The following is a 15,483-nucleotide window of genomic DNA, read 5'->3' on the forward strand; positions in this document are numbered from 1 at the left end:
AGTTACCAATTTCCTTTTTTTTTTTTTTTTTTTTTTTTTAGTTTTAGCTTACAACAACAACTGCCCATAATTTCCCATTAGCCTCCCTGCTCATGATTTTGCTCTTTTTTTTGATAGGTGGGGTGGGAATGATGTGCCCCCTCAGTGAGCAGGGGAAGCAGCTGGCTGTGCAGGTGTGCAATATTTTGGGGATGGACGTCTGTGGAGTTGACCTGCTGCAGCTAAACGACGGTTCCTTTGTGGTGTGCGAGGCCAACGCCAACGTGGGCTTCATCGCGTTCGACCAGGCTTGTGGGATGGACGTGGCAGGCATCGTGGCCGACTACATCCTCTCCCTTCTGCCAAGCTGTCGCTGCTTTCTGTGGTCTCCAGCACCAGTGAAACCAGCAGCGAGCCTGAGGTGTGTATCCCGACCGAGGTGATAATCCCCACAGAGGTGTGTATTCCCAATGAGATCTGCCCACCCGGCGCTACCTGTGCCATCACTGACGCCGTCTCCACCATGAGCACAAGCTCCACCTCCAGCGAGAGCGAGGTGGATCTAACGGAAACAGGCCCCGCTCCCGTCACTGCAGATCCCGCCTACAATATCAACTCCCTTCTCGTGAGCGAGATAAAACTGTTGACTGAGTGAGTTGGAATTACAGCCACAAACACACACTTACACATGCACACACACACACACACACACACACACGACCATCAAAGAGCGAAACAAACTGAAGTGGACACTTTACATACAGATGCACACGTGTAATCATACTAACCCTCCCTGTAAACCCCCGTCTGAGGCTGCTCCCCTGATGTTTCTTCTCCATTGACAGACTATAGAATTATACAAGTGTACAGTGCAGTTGGAAGTGCACTAGCTAGTGTACACTCCAGCCTGGCTGTAGTGCACCAGCTGAATATGTGTTTGTCACTGTAATTTGAGGGTTCATGCACTGTAGAGTGGTTTTACCAGGACGTGATTCCCAAATGTAACCTTTCAGCTACCATCAACTGGATTCTGATGTACATACTGTGGGTTAGGGTACACACATACTGACATACACTTAAGGGCATATTAAAGTCTGTATTATAGGGAGAGAATGAATGAATTTTGTCTGTTACAAACCTTGTGGTAAAGCCTGGCTGAAGGTATAATGCATTGCATGCATGGGGCGAGAAAGAGGAAACCGAATGGACCCAAATTTCAACTGCCCACCAGGATACAAAGGCACATACCTCCCTGCCCTCAAAAAGCCCACACAGACAGACACATAGAGGGACAGCAAGAACAAAAACTGGAAAGCTGTGAATATTCTCATCCATCCTAACTCTTTTAAAAGCATGAACGAGTACGAGTTATTTTAGTCTGTTGCAGTGGCTGCCTGTAGTAAATGAATTACTGCTGATCAGACAAGCGTAAAGGTTTCATTTGCTTTGCCGGTGTAAGTAAAATTGAATGACTGATGTGGGACCCGTTTTGAATTACCTTTCTTAATGTGTAAGTGAGGATTTGGCCCATAGGAACTTATTTCTCACAGGCATCTGCTGTCTGGTAATTCTGTGAATGAAGCGGCCATTTTAGAAATCCACCATTTTGAACTGGTTAAAGCAATCTGTTTACGGATCAATTGTATGGAAAATATTGTGAGCGGGAAAATATACTAAAAACTGAGCTTCTTTTCCCAATGTCTACTACTCAAATCTGCTGATGACCACTCGCCAATCTGCATGTCTGCCACCCCAAAAGCAATTTCCCACATAGTCTGAACAGTGAGTTGCAGAGAAACCGAGCAAGTAGACTTTTAAATACTAATGTTTTTACCACAAGGGCTGAAAGTTTTGCCAACACTAAGCGCTGATGATGAATAAGCTGTTCGTCTTCAACGACTTTTTTGTACAAAAATACTGCAACAATAAAACTGAAGTGTCAACTCAAACGGGTGCTACAACTGCTCTTAATTCAGCCCAGTGGTCTAAAAGCCAATGATAACCTGAAAGAAAACCAGGAATTGTATTGATTTGAGCTAAATTTACATTTATCTGTTGTACTCCGTTATATCTGTACACCACACATTTCTCACAAGTCTAATTCTTCTATTTAAATTTAAGCAACTCTATTAATGTCCCTTTTTCTATCTGGAAGTGTCCTAAAATCCCAAAATTCTTTATTTCAGCATATTTGCATATAATGAAATTCACATTTAGTCTTAAGGATTCCATACAGCAAATCTAAAGTGGACCAAGCTCACAATCCAAACCAGCTCAGAATGGTTTACAATGTTAGACGTCATAGAGTTTAGATCAATTAAATGTGAGTTCGGACTTTCGATGAAATAGTTTACATTAAGATGCAATATAGATTTGAAATTTAGAGTCAACTCAGGGAAGCAGCCTTGATCAAATTCCTCTCCTTGGAAACGTGACATATTCATGCTAGACAGTCCTGCCTGTGTGTATCAATAAACAAAAGGACAAAGCGTTCTAAAATATTAAGAAATGGATGCTGTGAGACCTGATGGTTACATGCACTCTTTTCTTGTTCGTTTTATAATATTTAGTGTTCTGTTGTCTTTTGTTTTCCTAATTTATAATTTTTCTTTTTTTTTTTTCTTTTTTTTTTGAGAAAAAGGAAAAACTGGTTTATATGCGATAATCTTGCTTGGAGTGACGAAGGGTTTTAGTGTGAGTTTGACTGAACAGCCGTTGACCACACTCTTCTCACCACCCCCTCTCAAGCGTTGTGATTTGCCGTCTTGTGTGTGTGATGTGTTCCATCATTCCATGCAACCAGAGACTTGCACCTTCCACCTCTTCCCACGCAAGAACAAGTGTCCCTGTAAACTCTGACACTTTTCTGTGTTTTTGCGATAACGCACTATATGGTTGTCGAACTTGCAAGCTCTGCCTCCACTTCATAGGATACAACAGGAAGTTTCTTCTGCCCTTATGTTAAGTATCAAACCTCTGTGACTCCAAAACTTAATAAAATGCAAATTCAGAATGGAGGGGCCAAACTTCCATGACAGCAGTTCAAAAACATGCATCTGAACTGAGAGCTAAAATAGCATCATCAGATCTTACAGTGGAAAACACGGTCTATATGAAGTAGTGCTCAATCTGATTGATAAGGTACCGCTATACCCTTCTGACTTGTGAGTTGGCAATTAACTTAGCATCACATAACTAAAAATGAAAAGCAACAGTTGCTGCTAATGAACACTTAGCTCTCTGGTATGGAAAAGGGAAATGTTTTGAGACTCCATGTGTTCATTTCATTGCTTTTTTTTTTTTTTTTTTTTTTTTTAGTGGGAACCAAAATCCCAAAAACCTTTTCTGTGTTTTTGCGATAACGCACTATATGGTTGTCGAACTTGCAAGCTCTGCCTCCACTTCATAGGATACAACAGGAAGTTTCTTCTGCCCTTATGTTAAGTATCAAACCTCTGTGACTCCAAAACTTAATAAAATGCAAATTCAGAATGGAGGGGCCAAACTTCCATGACAGCAGTTCAAAAACATGCATCTGAACTGAGAGCTAAAATAGCATCATCAGATCTTACAGTGGAAAACACGGTCTATATGAAGTAGTGCTCAATCTGATTGATAAGGTACCGCTATACCCTTCTGACTTGTGAGTTGGCAATTAACTTAGCATCACATAACTAAAAATGAAAAGCAACAGTTGCTGCTAATGAACACTTAGCTCTCTGGTATGGAAAAGGGAAATGTTTTGAGACTCCATGTGTTCATTTCATTGCTTTTTTTTTTTTTTTTTTTTTTTAGTGGGAACCTAAATGCCAAAAACCAAGCAATGTTGTATAATTTAAAACAAGAAATTACTAATGATCGAACGACAACATTGATGTTATGTGTCATTACGTAATAATACCAATAATACCAATAAAGACATTTTAAAAATGTCCAGAATATGAAACCGTGTCAGCTTGTCTATTTATCTCACATCACAGTTGACAGGCCTTTTCCACTGATCTTTTGCAAGATTTTTGCTGTAGCCTGCCTCACTAAAGGTGTGGTCACATATACTGTTGTTTAGCGAATTTTCATGGGTAAAATCCAGTAATTTCAATAGGAATCCATGCGGTTGGGAATTTTACATGAGGGTGAAATATTTCCTCACACAGATTTCGCGACAGGTTCGAGTTCACAAATTCACTGCGTTAACCAACAGAAAGCTGTTTGGTTTAAAAGTAAACAAAAAAAAAAAAGAGTGCGAGCCGTGCTTCATACATTACTACCGAACTAGACAATTAACCTTTTTTGCCCACGAAATTTCGCTAATGTGACTGCACCTTAATTATACATCAATATCTCCCAATATCGATGGATTTAATGAATGAATATGAACACTGTACAGTGTAAAGACAGTTTGACTGTTGTTGTGCTGTATATTGTGGTCCATTTTGATTTGTTTGCGGTGTGTAGTTTAGTGGCCAGTCTCATTCCAACTGTTTTTCAGCATGTTGTAGTAGATTATGGATAGACTCTCTCAGTCTGTTTTGCTCACTTAACCCCTGGATCAACACCTCAGCCTTCTTCCCATACTCCAATGCCTATATACACAAACACAAAAACATAAAAGAAATATATACCAAAAACAAAAAAGGGAAACCTAATTTTCAAACGCATGAAGAGCGGAACAATATCGCCTATTTAATATGACAGTGTGGTAAGTTTTTATTCAGGGAGTTTAGTGTAGTTTGACGAATAATGGGATGTTAACAGTTTGATATAAGAGCTGAGGAGCTGTGAAGTGATAAATTAGGGAGTTTTGTTGTAGTTTGATATGAGAGCTGGGAGTTTGAACAAGTTTGCGATAAGAACTGGGGATTTAAACTGTAGTCTGAGATGTAGTGGAAGTCGGAGGAATGCTAACGGAGAATCCCATTACAACTAGAATAGCAGTGGAACAGTCTGACTGTCAATTTTCATCATGGCTTTAGCCTTTAGTGTTAATCTGCACTGAAGTCAATAGAACTTAAACATGTTCACAGCAAGACATCCATCCAAGTCGAATTCAAACATTCCACATCAGAACTTTCAATTTAATTAGACATTTGGTTATTTACTATGATTTGATTATCCAGAGCACTGGTGAGGAGGTCAGTGTTGAATTCAAGAACATACTGTAAATGTATCTCATGAAGTGTCTGAATGGAATATTTTAATTGGTCAACCTTTATTGTTTACCTTGGTGTAGTTGTTGCATAGTAACCACAGCATAGCCAGAGAATGTGCCAACATGGCTGACTGGTCAGGGCGAGGCTTCACACACTGTTCCTCAAACTCCAAGATACAGCTCAACATCTGATCAGCCTCCACACACTGGGCCTCATCTACACACAAAAGAGGAAGATCAGTGTCAGCTATAATAGTCACAGGTGAGTGCAGCAGTTTGATTCTGAGAAACCAGATCTATCTGTGAAAGAGACTGAATGATGATTTCTGTTGAATAATCTCTAGGAGGTATTCAGAAACATGATCTATCATCTAGTGTTTTGAAACACATCCCCTTATAGGGAGTTGCTCCTATCTGACATTGTTGGCCAGGCTGATAAATCAGCCAATATTTGACCACTTTAAGATTGGCTGAATTGGCTGATAACCATGCTAGAGCTTGGTCCATTAGGATAAGCATTAACACTCCCTGGTGCCAGTTCAGAAATCCGCCAACAACCTAGTCTATGAATAATTTGTTTCCAAATAATTTTATTGCATAATGTTCCATCATATTTACACCACTGTTCAGAAGTCTGGTCAGTGAGATTTTTTTTTCAAAAGAAATGAATATTACTTTTCAGCGAGGACACATTTAACAGATCAAAAGTGACAATAAATAAATGTATAATGTAAAAATTATATATATATATATATATTTTTTTTTTTACCTTCTATTCATCAAAGAATAAAAAAAAAATGTATCAGGGTTTCTAGAAAAACAAGAGTTTTGAACATTGATAAGAAATGTTTCTTGAGTGGAAAATCCGCATATTAGAATGATTTCTGAAGGATCATGTGACTGAAGACTGGAGCAACGGCTGCTGAAAATTCAGCTTTGCCATCACAGGAATAAATCATTTTTAGAGTATAACACCATAGAAAATTTATATATTTAATAAATTAATTAATTTAAATTGTAATAATATTATTAAAATAATTAAACAAATATTAACTTATATCATTCGTTTTTGTTATTTTTCTAACATTAAAATTCAAGTATTACGAACAAACAAATGCACAATGAACAGTAGAATTTTTATAAATTAGCACTTGTTAAACATTAAATGTATTCATTTATAAACAAAATAAAAATAATTATGCTGATACCTACTGCATTACCAAACATTAGAAAATTAAACTGTATTGTAAAGTGTTACTAAAGTTGCTTGACTGAACAGTGAGCATAGTTGGATGTATGACTTCACTGACCAATGATACAATATGACCGTCTGCTCCACAGAGACAAAAAGAATAAAACTCTGGCTAGTCTGTGTCCCTGATTGATATCAGGTCATGCTTGTTGTTGTAGCTCTGTGCAGTCGCATCCACCAGGACATGCAGAGCAAGGCCGGCTGAGCTGTTTCCTGCTATAGAGTCATCTGGTCAGAAGTTATAATATGATGTGGCTAGCCAGAGGGCAGAACCGGCGCCAGTCTACTGACCTTGGGTCAGTCAGTGTGAGGCCAGAAAGCAGAAAGGATCAAGCGTACTGACCACTGACCAGCCAGCCACACTGAGCAAAGCCAGCCACGTCACTGGAAGACTTAGCCAAAACAGCGCTGAGGTTAATAGGCTTAGAGAGAACTAGGACAGGAGCGCTGCACGTACTCACGGCTGTGTCATGTTTGATCTTGGTTATCAGTGAAATAAACTAGGTTTTGCTCTAGGACACAACCTCATGGCTCTAAATATAACGCTAACTTCATACAAACTAATACATAAACATATACAATCATGTCGGAACCGAAACAGGCTGCTTTAAAAGCTTATGATAGATTAAATCCACACCATACACATGACATTTCATGACATCGTAACAATAAACAAATTAAATATATCAAGATATCAATTACATATTAAAATTAAGTTTTTATTTGTAAGTTCAAAGTGTAATGTGCATTAATTTATCCATATTAATTATAAAAATAAAAAAAACCTTTATATTTATTAGATATTTATGTTACAAGCCATCTGTGAAATGAGTGAGTTGTCAGATTTCCAAAAAGGACAAATCATGGGAGCCTGTTTAACAGGAGCATCTGTAACCCTAACGACCTAATTGTTTGGTGTTTTAGGAACAACAGTCTTTATGATTATGACTACATACAGAAAGCATGGCAAGACCTCATTAGAGAAGAAGAACAGTGGGCAGAAACAGAAAGTGAAAGACAGAGACTGTCAAACACTAAGAAGTACTGTTCAAACAACATAGAACTACTTCTGCAAAGTGACAGCAAATCTCAATATTCCTTGAAGACCTTGAGCCTTGTTTCCGCAAAAACCGACCACAGACAACTTCACAAAGCCAGCATTCATGAAAAAGCTGCAATTTGCTAAAACGTTAATCACAGACGCCTATGCTAAAATGTAAAAAAAAAAAACGTATAAATATGCTGTCATGATCATAAAACCTGGAAGCACTAGGATGAATTTCAACATCTGCCCTGGCCAGCTCAATCACATGACTTGAATATTATCAAAACACTGGACAGTTTTGGTGAGAAGACTGAGAAGCTGATTCCCTACAAGACTCCATTTATTAAACATTACTGCAATTTAATTAAATTACAATAACTATTTTCTAATTTATTACTGTGACAGCAAAGCTGAATTTGGAGGTTAAAACGGACAGACTATGGATGAAACCTGCTGATTACCCTACTTTTAAAGCATAAATTTGATGTCTACATAATATTCTCATTTGCAGTTCATAGGGGACATATTGTATTAGCCCTACAGTTACAGCATGAAATACTATTTAAACCTATAAAATTTAACATAACATTGACCCATTTTATCTCACAATTCTGTTTTTTTTTTCTTGCGAATGCAAGTTTATATCTCCTAGTTCGGACTTTATAACTCAATTTAACTCAACAATTGCGAGTTTGTCAATTCTGAGGAAAAAAGCCAGAAGTGTGGGATATATTCTGAGCCGAGGAGAAAAGAGAGAATGACCAGCTGATTTTTCTTATCAGAATTCTGAGATTACACTACCAGTCAAAGGTTTTTAAACTAAGATTTTTTAATGTTTTTTAAAGAATTCTCTTCTGCACACCAAGCCTGCATTTATTTGATCTAAAATACAGCAAAAGCAGTAATATTGTGAAATATTTTTACTATTTAAAATAACTGCTTTCTATTTGAATAGATTTTAAAATGTAATTTATTCCTGTGATCAAAGCTACATTTTCAGCATCATTACTCCAGTCTTCAGTGTCACATGATCCTTCAGGAATCATTCTCAGGATTTGCTGTTCAAGAAACATTTTTATTATTATTATCAATATTTAAAACAGTTGAGTTCATTTTTTTCAGAATTTTTTTGATGAATAGAAAGATCCAAAGATCAGCATTTATCTGAAATAAACAGCTTTTGTAACATTATACTCTATACATTTAAAAGCTTGGAGTTGGTATAATTTTTATTTATTTTTTGGGCGGGGGGAAAGAAATGATAGAAATTAATACTTTTATTTAGCAAGGATGCTTTAAATTGATCAAAAGTGATGATAAAGACATTTATAATGTCACAAAAGATTTCTATTTCATATAAATGCTGTTCTTCTGAACCTTCTATTCATCAAAGAAACCTGAAAAAAATCTACTCCGCTGTTTTCAACATAATAATAATAATAATAATAATAATAAATGTTTTTTGAGCAGCAAATCAGAATATTAGAATGATTCCTAAAGGATCATGATGTGACACTGAAGACTGGAGTAATGACGCTAAAAAAATCAGCTTTGAAATAACAGGAATAAATTACATATTACAATATATTCAAATAGTTAAATAGTAAATAATTAAATTGTAAAAATATTTCACAATATTACTGCTTTTGCTGTATTTTGGATCAAATAAATGCAGGCTTGGTGAGCAGAAGATAATTATTTAAAAAACGTTTAAAATCTTACTGTTCAAAAACTTTTGACTGTTAGTGTAAAAAAGTCTGAATTTTGAAATATAAACCTTAAAATTATAAAAAAAAATTTATTCTTTTATTCCATGGCTTCCATAGACTGCTACTTTAAAACTCATATTCTGCCACTAGATAAGCTCAGCCAACAAAAAGGCCATCACTGTTTGCAAATTGGTCTATTTAATGCGTCTTTGCACATTAAAAGTACTCATTTCGTTAAAAAAAACTGACCCCAAACTTTTGAATAGTACATATATATATTTATATTTCACCAGAAAATATGCTGATTGGATGAATAATGGATTGGATGAATAATGTTTGCGGACGTGTCTTTGTGTAGGTTTACTGTCTTACCAAAACACTTCTCTGGTTGAGTGCCGCTCTGCCCGATACCATCCATCAGCTTACACAGGTGAGTGTGCCATGAATTTGCCACCTGTACACACGCACGCAATGTGATGAGAGACATTTCACAGAGACAGATGTCTCAATGTGTGCTGATGGTGGGTATTCCCACCTCTGTGTAGAGCGAATGGGCAATGTCAGGCTTGTTTTGCTTCAGAAACACATCAGCCATAAGAAAATATCCTCCAGATGTCACAGTACTGCCCAAACCAAACATTTCACTGGCATAATACACCTACACATAGAAAAAAAAATATGTACAGTCAGTTTTGTAGTTAATACACACATAAATAAATTATATCAATAAATGTACATAAAATATAGATTTTTAGTTAAAATTATTCATGCCAGTACGCCACAACTGACCAAGTAAGTGTTTCAAAGGGCCTTGCAATATTCCTACAAAATCCTAATATTTATTACCACACAAACATGCATCAGCAATAAGTCATGGCAGATAATTCTGTACATGCAATCCAGTGACAGTGTTCCACACATTTTAGGACATACGTCATTGGCAAAGTGAGTGAGAGCAGATGTGTATTTTTCCATGGCAGCGTGCAGGCGACCCAGGGTTCTGTGTAGCTGATGAAGGACAGTGTGACTGCAGCCTGGTGTTTTCATTACTGTCCACTCAGCCTTAGACAGATACTCATGTGCCTGGGAGAGAGAACCTAAACCTTTAACACACACAAACAACATACATTATGAACAAAGTGTCCTTGATGCCATCCAGGTGGATGTTGCACACTGGTGGTGGATGAGGAGATACCCCCTGACAATGTAAAGCGCTTTGAGTGCCTAGAAAAGCGCTATATTAAAAACATGTAATGAATGAAAAAAATGAATGAATGATGCCTCTTGACTTTAAGTTAGCCTGCCTATTAGAAGGTCTCTCTACTCAATACAACCATCTTTGATGTTTCTGTTGGAATAGACATCCAATGTTTTAAAGATTCATGCCTGGTTTGCTCATCTGTCAAACAAGTTGAAAGCAGCCACTGAGAATTCTCAGCATACAAAGCATCCCATCTATCCATATAGACAGAAGCTTAATTATCAGGGGTGTGTCTCAATCCGCTCCCTAGTTTAATAGTGCACTCCCCAGGGAGTTGGCCATTCCTATGGGTGTCTGATCATTCCACTTTCACTCCCAAAAAATCCTCTGAATCCACCGTAAAACAAATCCAGCGAGCATCAGCTGCTCACTATATTCACTTACTGGAAATGTCCTCATGTCTGCCGTCTCTCTAGTTGTGAGAAGATGAGCGCAAGTGTAAATCCATGAAAACAATGCTATATTTCTGTCTTTAAAACCTTTTAAATATGCATGGAAGGGAACAATCATGCAAACTTTTAATAACTATATAAAGAAATTACGTTTTTTTTATAGGATTAATTTTAATATAAAATGTTATAATATCATTTAAATTAAAATATATAATATAATTTATTTTAATTAAAAAATTATTTATTTGTTAATTTATGCATGCTCTGCAATTTTGTTAAACATTTTTCTGTGGTCTGTAAATTTTTTTTAAATGCTTTTAAAAGAAGTCAAATGATCACCAAGGCTGCATATATTTGTTTAAAAATACAGTAAAACAGTACTGTGAAATATTATATCAATTTAATTATTCATTAAAACAACTGTTTTATATTTAATATATTTTAAAAAGTAATTTATTTCTGTGGTGGCAAAGCTGAATTTTCAGCAGTCATTAGTTACTCCAGTCTTCAGTGTCACACGATCCTTCATTCTATTCTAATATGCTGATTTGAAGAAACATTTCTTATTATTTTCATTATTGTACTGTTTAATATTTTTGTGAAAACCATGATTTTTGGTCAGGATTCTTTGATGAAAAGAAAGTTCAGAGAACAGCATTTGTTTGAAAAAGAAATAAAAAAATGTAAATAAACTAACTTTTTGATTTTCTTGTCACAGAAATGGAGATGGAGTTCATGACGAAGAGCTTTCAATGCAAGAGTTTCTCATTGAGACAGTACACCTCTGCATGACTAGTCTGCCACATCCTGAATTACATAACAATTGTCTCTCCCCTCAGTTCATGTCCAAGCACCGCCCTTGAGCCCACCCATAGACCGTCCCACAGGAAGTAAACGGCTCAACGCCAGCCTCAGATTTTAGCAAACGTTTGTTTCCATTCTCTACTGAAGTGGAAGTTATTGGCGGTCAGCCTCTGGAGAGGTTCTAGAACTGTGAAGTCTAGCAGTGGCTCTCAATCTAATGGACCTTGGAGAGATTTAATATTAGCACAGCACTGTGTTGATTTTTGCAGATGTGTTTCTATGCATGTCTCACCTATATTAGCCTGTGCGAGCAGTAGATAAGCTGGTACCAGTTCAACAGCACAGGATCCGTACACCCGCATGGCCCAGCGCAAGAATAGGAGAGCGGCCGGTAACACATCCTGGAACCTTTTCTTGGACACCCACCTCTGCGACTCCAAATGAGCAATCTCTGCTAGATGTTTCTAGTGTCAAAAACACTGACTAGTTAGACATCTGCTCTGTTGGCATACCATTTGCTCCAGTTTACTTGCTGGAGTACATACAAACCTGTTTCTTCAGTGTTTCTTTGTGGTGGTGCTCTCGGTCAGACTGCAGTGCGCTGAATGGTGCAGGTGTGTGGATAGATACCAGCAACGGACAGACTTTCCCATGAATACTGGTCCAGTCAGTTTGCTGGTGGTCAGAGTTACTACACACACACACACACACACACACACACACACACACACACACAAACACACATTCCAGAGTCTTTGATAAAACATCTGATCTTATCTTTTAATACTCAAATCTAATTGGCCTCAACTGAGGATTTGTTTTTAATAGGAAAATTCTCAGAAGCCACTGGCACTTGGCTCTGAGGACCCAATATCCTCGTCTTTGATGACTATTTGGACTTTTTCTTTTACAAAGCATTACTGGTGGCCAGATGGAAATGTATAATGACTATTCCTATATATTGTCCGGACCTCCACTGGGAAGGAAATATAGAGACCGGACCTCTTGGAACTTTAATTGAATACCCCTGCCGTAGATGGTTGTGAGGATTGTGGCGTCTTTAAAAACAGCAAGGGAAAACTCCACGCATGCACACAAAACACATACATTTTCCCAGTCAATATTCTTTCTCTTTTTTCCTGGTTGTGTTTAAGCACGCATGGCTGGCTATTCTCTTCTCTCTGCACATAATTTGTCCTCCAGCTGTTTGAACTCGTTCAACCTTTCCATCTCTGCAGTAACGGCCAAGATTGCGAGCATGACATGTGTGTCTATGGTGCCACCTGCTGTCTGTACGCGCAGTTACACCATGGAGCATTACGTACTAGTTTAAGGTACTCGGTTGGATAATATAAAGACAAAAACACACAAGTTAACTGAATAACCCGAAGGCTCCAGACTCACCAGTAAAATGTGACCAGGCATTTTGTGCACTGAAGTTTTGCAGGTTCCTGGCAAAGTTCGCACAGCTTCTTTACTCCTTTAGGATTTGCTAGCGGGTTAATTGTGGCCGACATCCCAGATAAATGTACTCGCAGCTGTTTCAGCCTTCAAAATGTGCTTAAATTCAAACAAGAACTTTTATTTTCCTTGCTGACCACAAGCCGTTTCAACAGTTTTCCAATTACAAATCGGCTCCGCAATAAATCTTCCTTTGTGTTTGAGTTTGTTTTTCATATTGGTTCCCATGGAGACGACCTCGGGGCAGCTGAGGAGGATTTGTCTGCACCTGCGATTTTTATGTTTTATATTTGTTTCGTTTTTTATATACACAGTTTATAGTTTTGTTTTTAACAATAGCGTAATTATTGTATTTCAATAGATATAGTACATGCTTATATACTTATTGTATTGTATAATTGTATTGTACATACTTTGTCTGGAAATACAGGTAAAACAGGATCTGCAAGTTTATAGCCACCTAGTGGTGAAGTTATAGTAGCCTATCTATTTCCGTGATAATGAAGCTTCACTTAAAAAAGTTTTCCCCCTTGACCACTATATTTGTAAGACCGAGGTTAGTTGTCACAAGGGTTATTTGTCAGTAACGTTGAAGTTTTCAGTCAAACGACTAATTAAAATGCAAAGCAGTGATTTTGTTTTTCAAAATATACAATATAGGCCAACATTTGCATAAATTCTGTCCTCCATCTGTACAATGAAGGTAACTCAAAGACTGAACTGTTTTCAGGCATGCTAGTGCTATAGTTGTCAAATATTATGAATATTCTAAGTTTACATTCATTCATTTATCAGATGCTTTTATGAAAGCGACTTGCAAATGGCAATACAAGTGGAACCAATTAAAGTAAGACTATACAAATAGTGGTACCATTAAAAAAATCCATAAATACCAGAAACACACTACAGCAGATGGGTAAGTGCATTGTTTTAAAAAAATTGAATAAATAAATAAAAACGTACATACACAGCCATTCAAAAGTTTGGGATCAGTAAGATTTGTAATGTTTTTTAAAGAATTATCTTCTGCTCATCATGGCTACATTTATTTGACCAGAAATACAGAAAAAAAACAGTAATATTGTAAAATATTATTGCAATTTAAAATAATGTATTTTATTTTAATATACTTTAAAATATAATTTATTCCTGTGATGCAAAGTTGAATTTTCGGCATCGTTACTCCAGTCTTCAGTGTCACATGATCCTTCAGAAATCATTATTTCTTATTTATTATCAATATTGGAAACACTTTTGCTGCTTAATTTTTTTTTTTGGAACCTGTGATACTTCATTCAGGATTCTTTGATGAATAAAAAGCTAAAAAGAACAGCATTTATTCAAAATAAAAATCTTTTGTTGCAATATAGCCTACACTACCATTCAGAAGTTTGAGGTCAGTAATTTTTTTTCTTTTGAAAGAAATTAATGCTTTTTTTTTTAGCAAGGACGTGTTAAATTGATAAAAAGTGATAATAAAAACTTACATTGTTAGAAAAGATTTCTATTTTAAATAAACGCTGTTCTCTTTAAAGCGGCACTATGTAACTTTTTCTGTATTTAAAATTTGCTTAATGTATATAATGAGCGAGTACATCATGAATTCATCTTCCAAACCGCATTTTTGTCTTATTCCGAATCACTACGGTACACTTATAATAAGTACTTATATTTGGACTATTGTAGCCTGGTCGGGTCGTCACCGCTGCGGAGTAACACATACCTGCGTGAATCGCCATAGACATAAACTTAGAGAAGTAGCTCCGGTTGGAACGTTCTTCCGCGGGATGTGTGCAGTTCTGTTTATTAACCGCTAGAGCGCCAAAAGTTACATAGTGCTGCTTTAACTATTCAACAAATAATCCTGAAAAAAGTACCAAAAAATATGAAGCAGCACAGCTGTTTCCAACATTGATAATAAATCAACCAACCAACTCAATCCGAGCAGCTGAGTCCATCTTCAAGAATCTCTTCCATCTTTATTTGACCCTCTAACTCTAGCACTCTCTATTCTAATTTTATTCTTTAAAAAAACGGAAAAAAAACTTTCCCCTTTTAGACTTGCACTGTTAATTTACTAACTGCTTGTTTTCTTAAAAAAAAAACACTAGTTTCTCTAATCTTTTTGTATTCTCTGTTTTCTTTTTATTTATTATACAATTAACAAAAGAAAAAAAGGCCTCTAACACTAGCTTGCTCTGTTCTTTTTCTATTCTGTTTTTCTTTTTATTACATAACAAATAAAAAAAACCTTGCTACGTGTACTGCATTAAGCTAACTGAGACTTGTTATAGCACTTGCATATCATTGCTCTCTTGTTGATTTTGTTGATCTCTTGTTGCTGCCATTGTCCTCATTTGGATAAAAGTGTCTGCTAAATGACTAAATGTAATGTAAATGTAAATCAGCATATTAGAATGATTTCTGAAGG

General features: G+C 36.6%; 1 protein-coding gene and 1 pseudogene across 1 annotated transcript; one reads left to right on the forward strand and one right to left on the reverse strand.

Annotated features, from left to right (window-relative positions):
- The window catches only part of LOC107679693 (beta-citrylglutamate synthase B-like), a 24,248-nt pseudogene extending 23,163 nt beyond the window's left edge, over nucleotides 1-1,085 (forward strand).
- A 1,476-nt stretch (nucleotides 1,086-2,561) lies between these two features.
- On the reverse strand, nucleotides 2,562-14,018 carry LOC107679700 (zinc finger MYND domain-containing protein 12-like). Its single transcript, XM_016475331.1, has 9 exons — nucleotides 12,996-14,018; nucleotides 12,141-12,282; nucleotides 11,884-12,055; nucleotides 10,068-10,237; nucleotides 9,670-9,792; nucleotides 9,507-9,588; nucleotides 5,200-5,345; nucleotides 3,320-4,562; nucleotides 2,562-2,840 (listed from the first exon to the last, which is right to left on the reverse strand). The coding sequence occupies exons 1-8, from the start codon at nucleotides 13,106-13,108 to the stop codon at nucleotides 4,449-4,451; spliced, it is 1,062 nt and encodes a 353-aa protein (XP_016330817.1). The 5' UTR covers nucleotides 13,109-14,018; the 3' UTR covers nucleotides 2,562-2,840; nucleotides 3,320-4,448.
- Nucleotides 14,019-15,483: the final 1,465 nt, after the last annotated feature.

This window comes from Sinocyclocheilus anshuiensis, unplaced genomic scaffold, assembly GCF_001515605.1.
Source record: "Sinocyclocheilus anshuiensis isolate Anshui unplaced genomic scaffold, SAMN03320099.WGS_v1.1 scaffold13, whole genome shotgun sequence".
NCBI lineage: Eukaryota > Metazoa > Chordata > Actinopteri > Cypriniformes > Cyprinidae > Sinocyclocheilus > Sinocyclocheilus anshuiensis.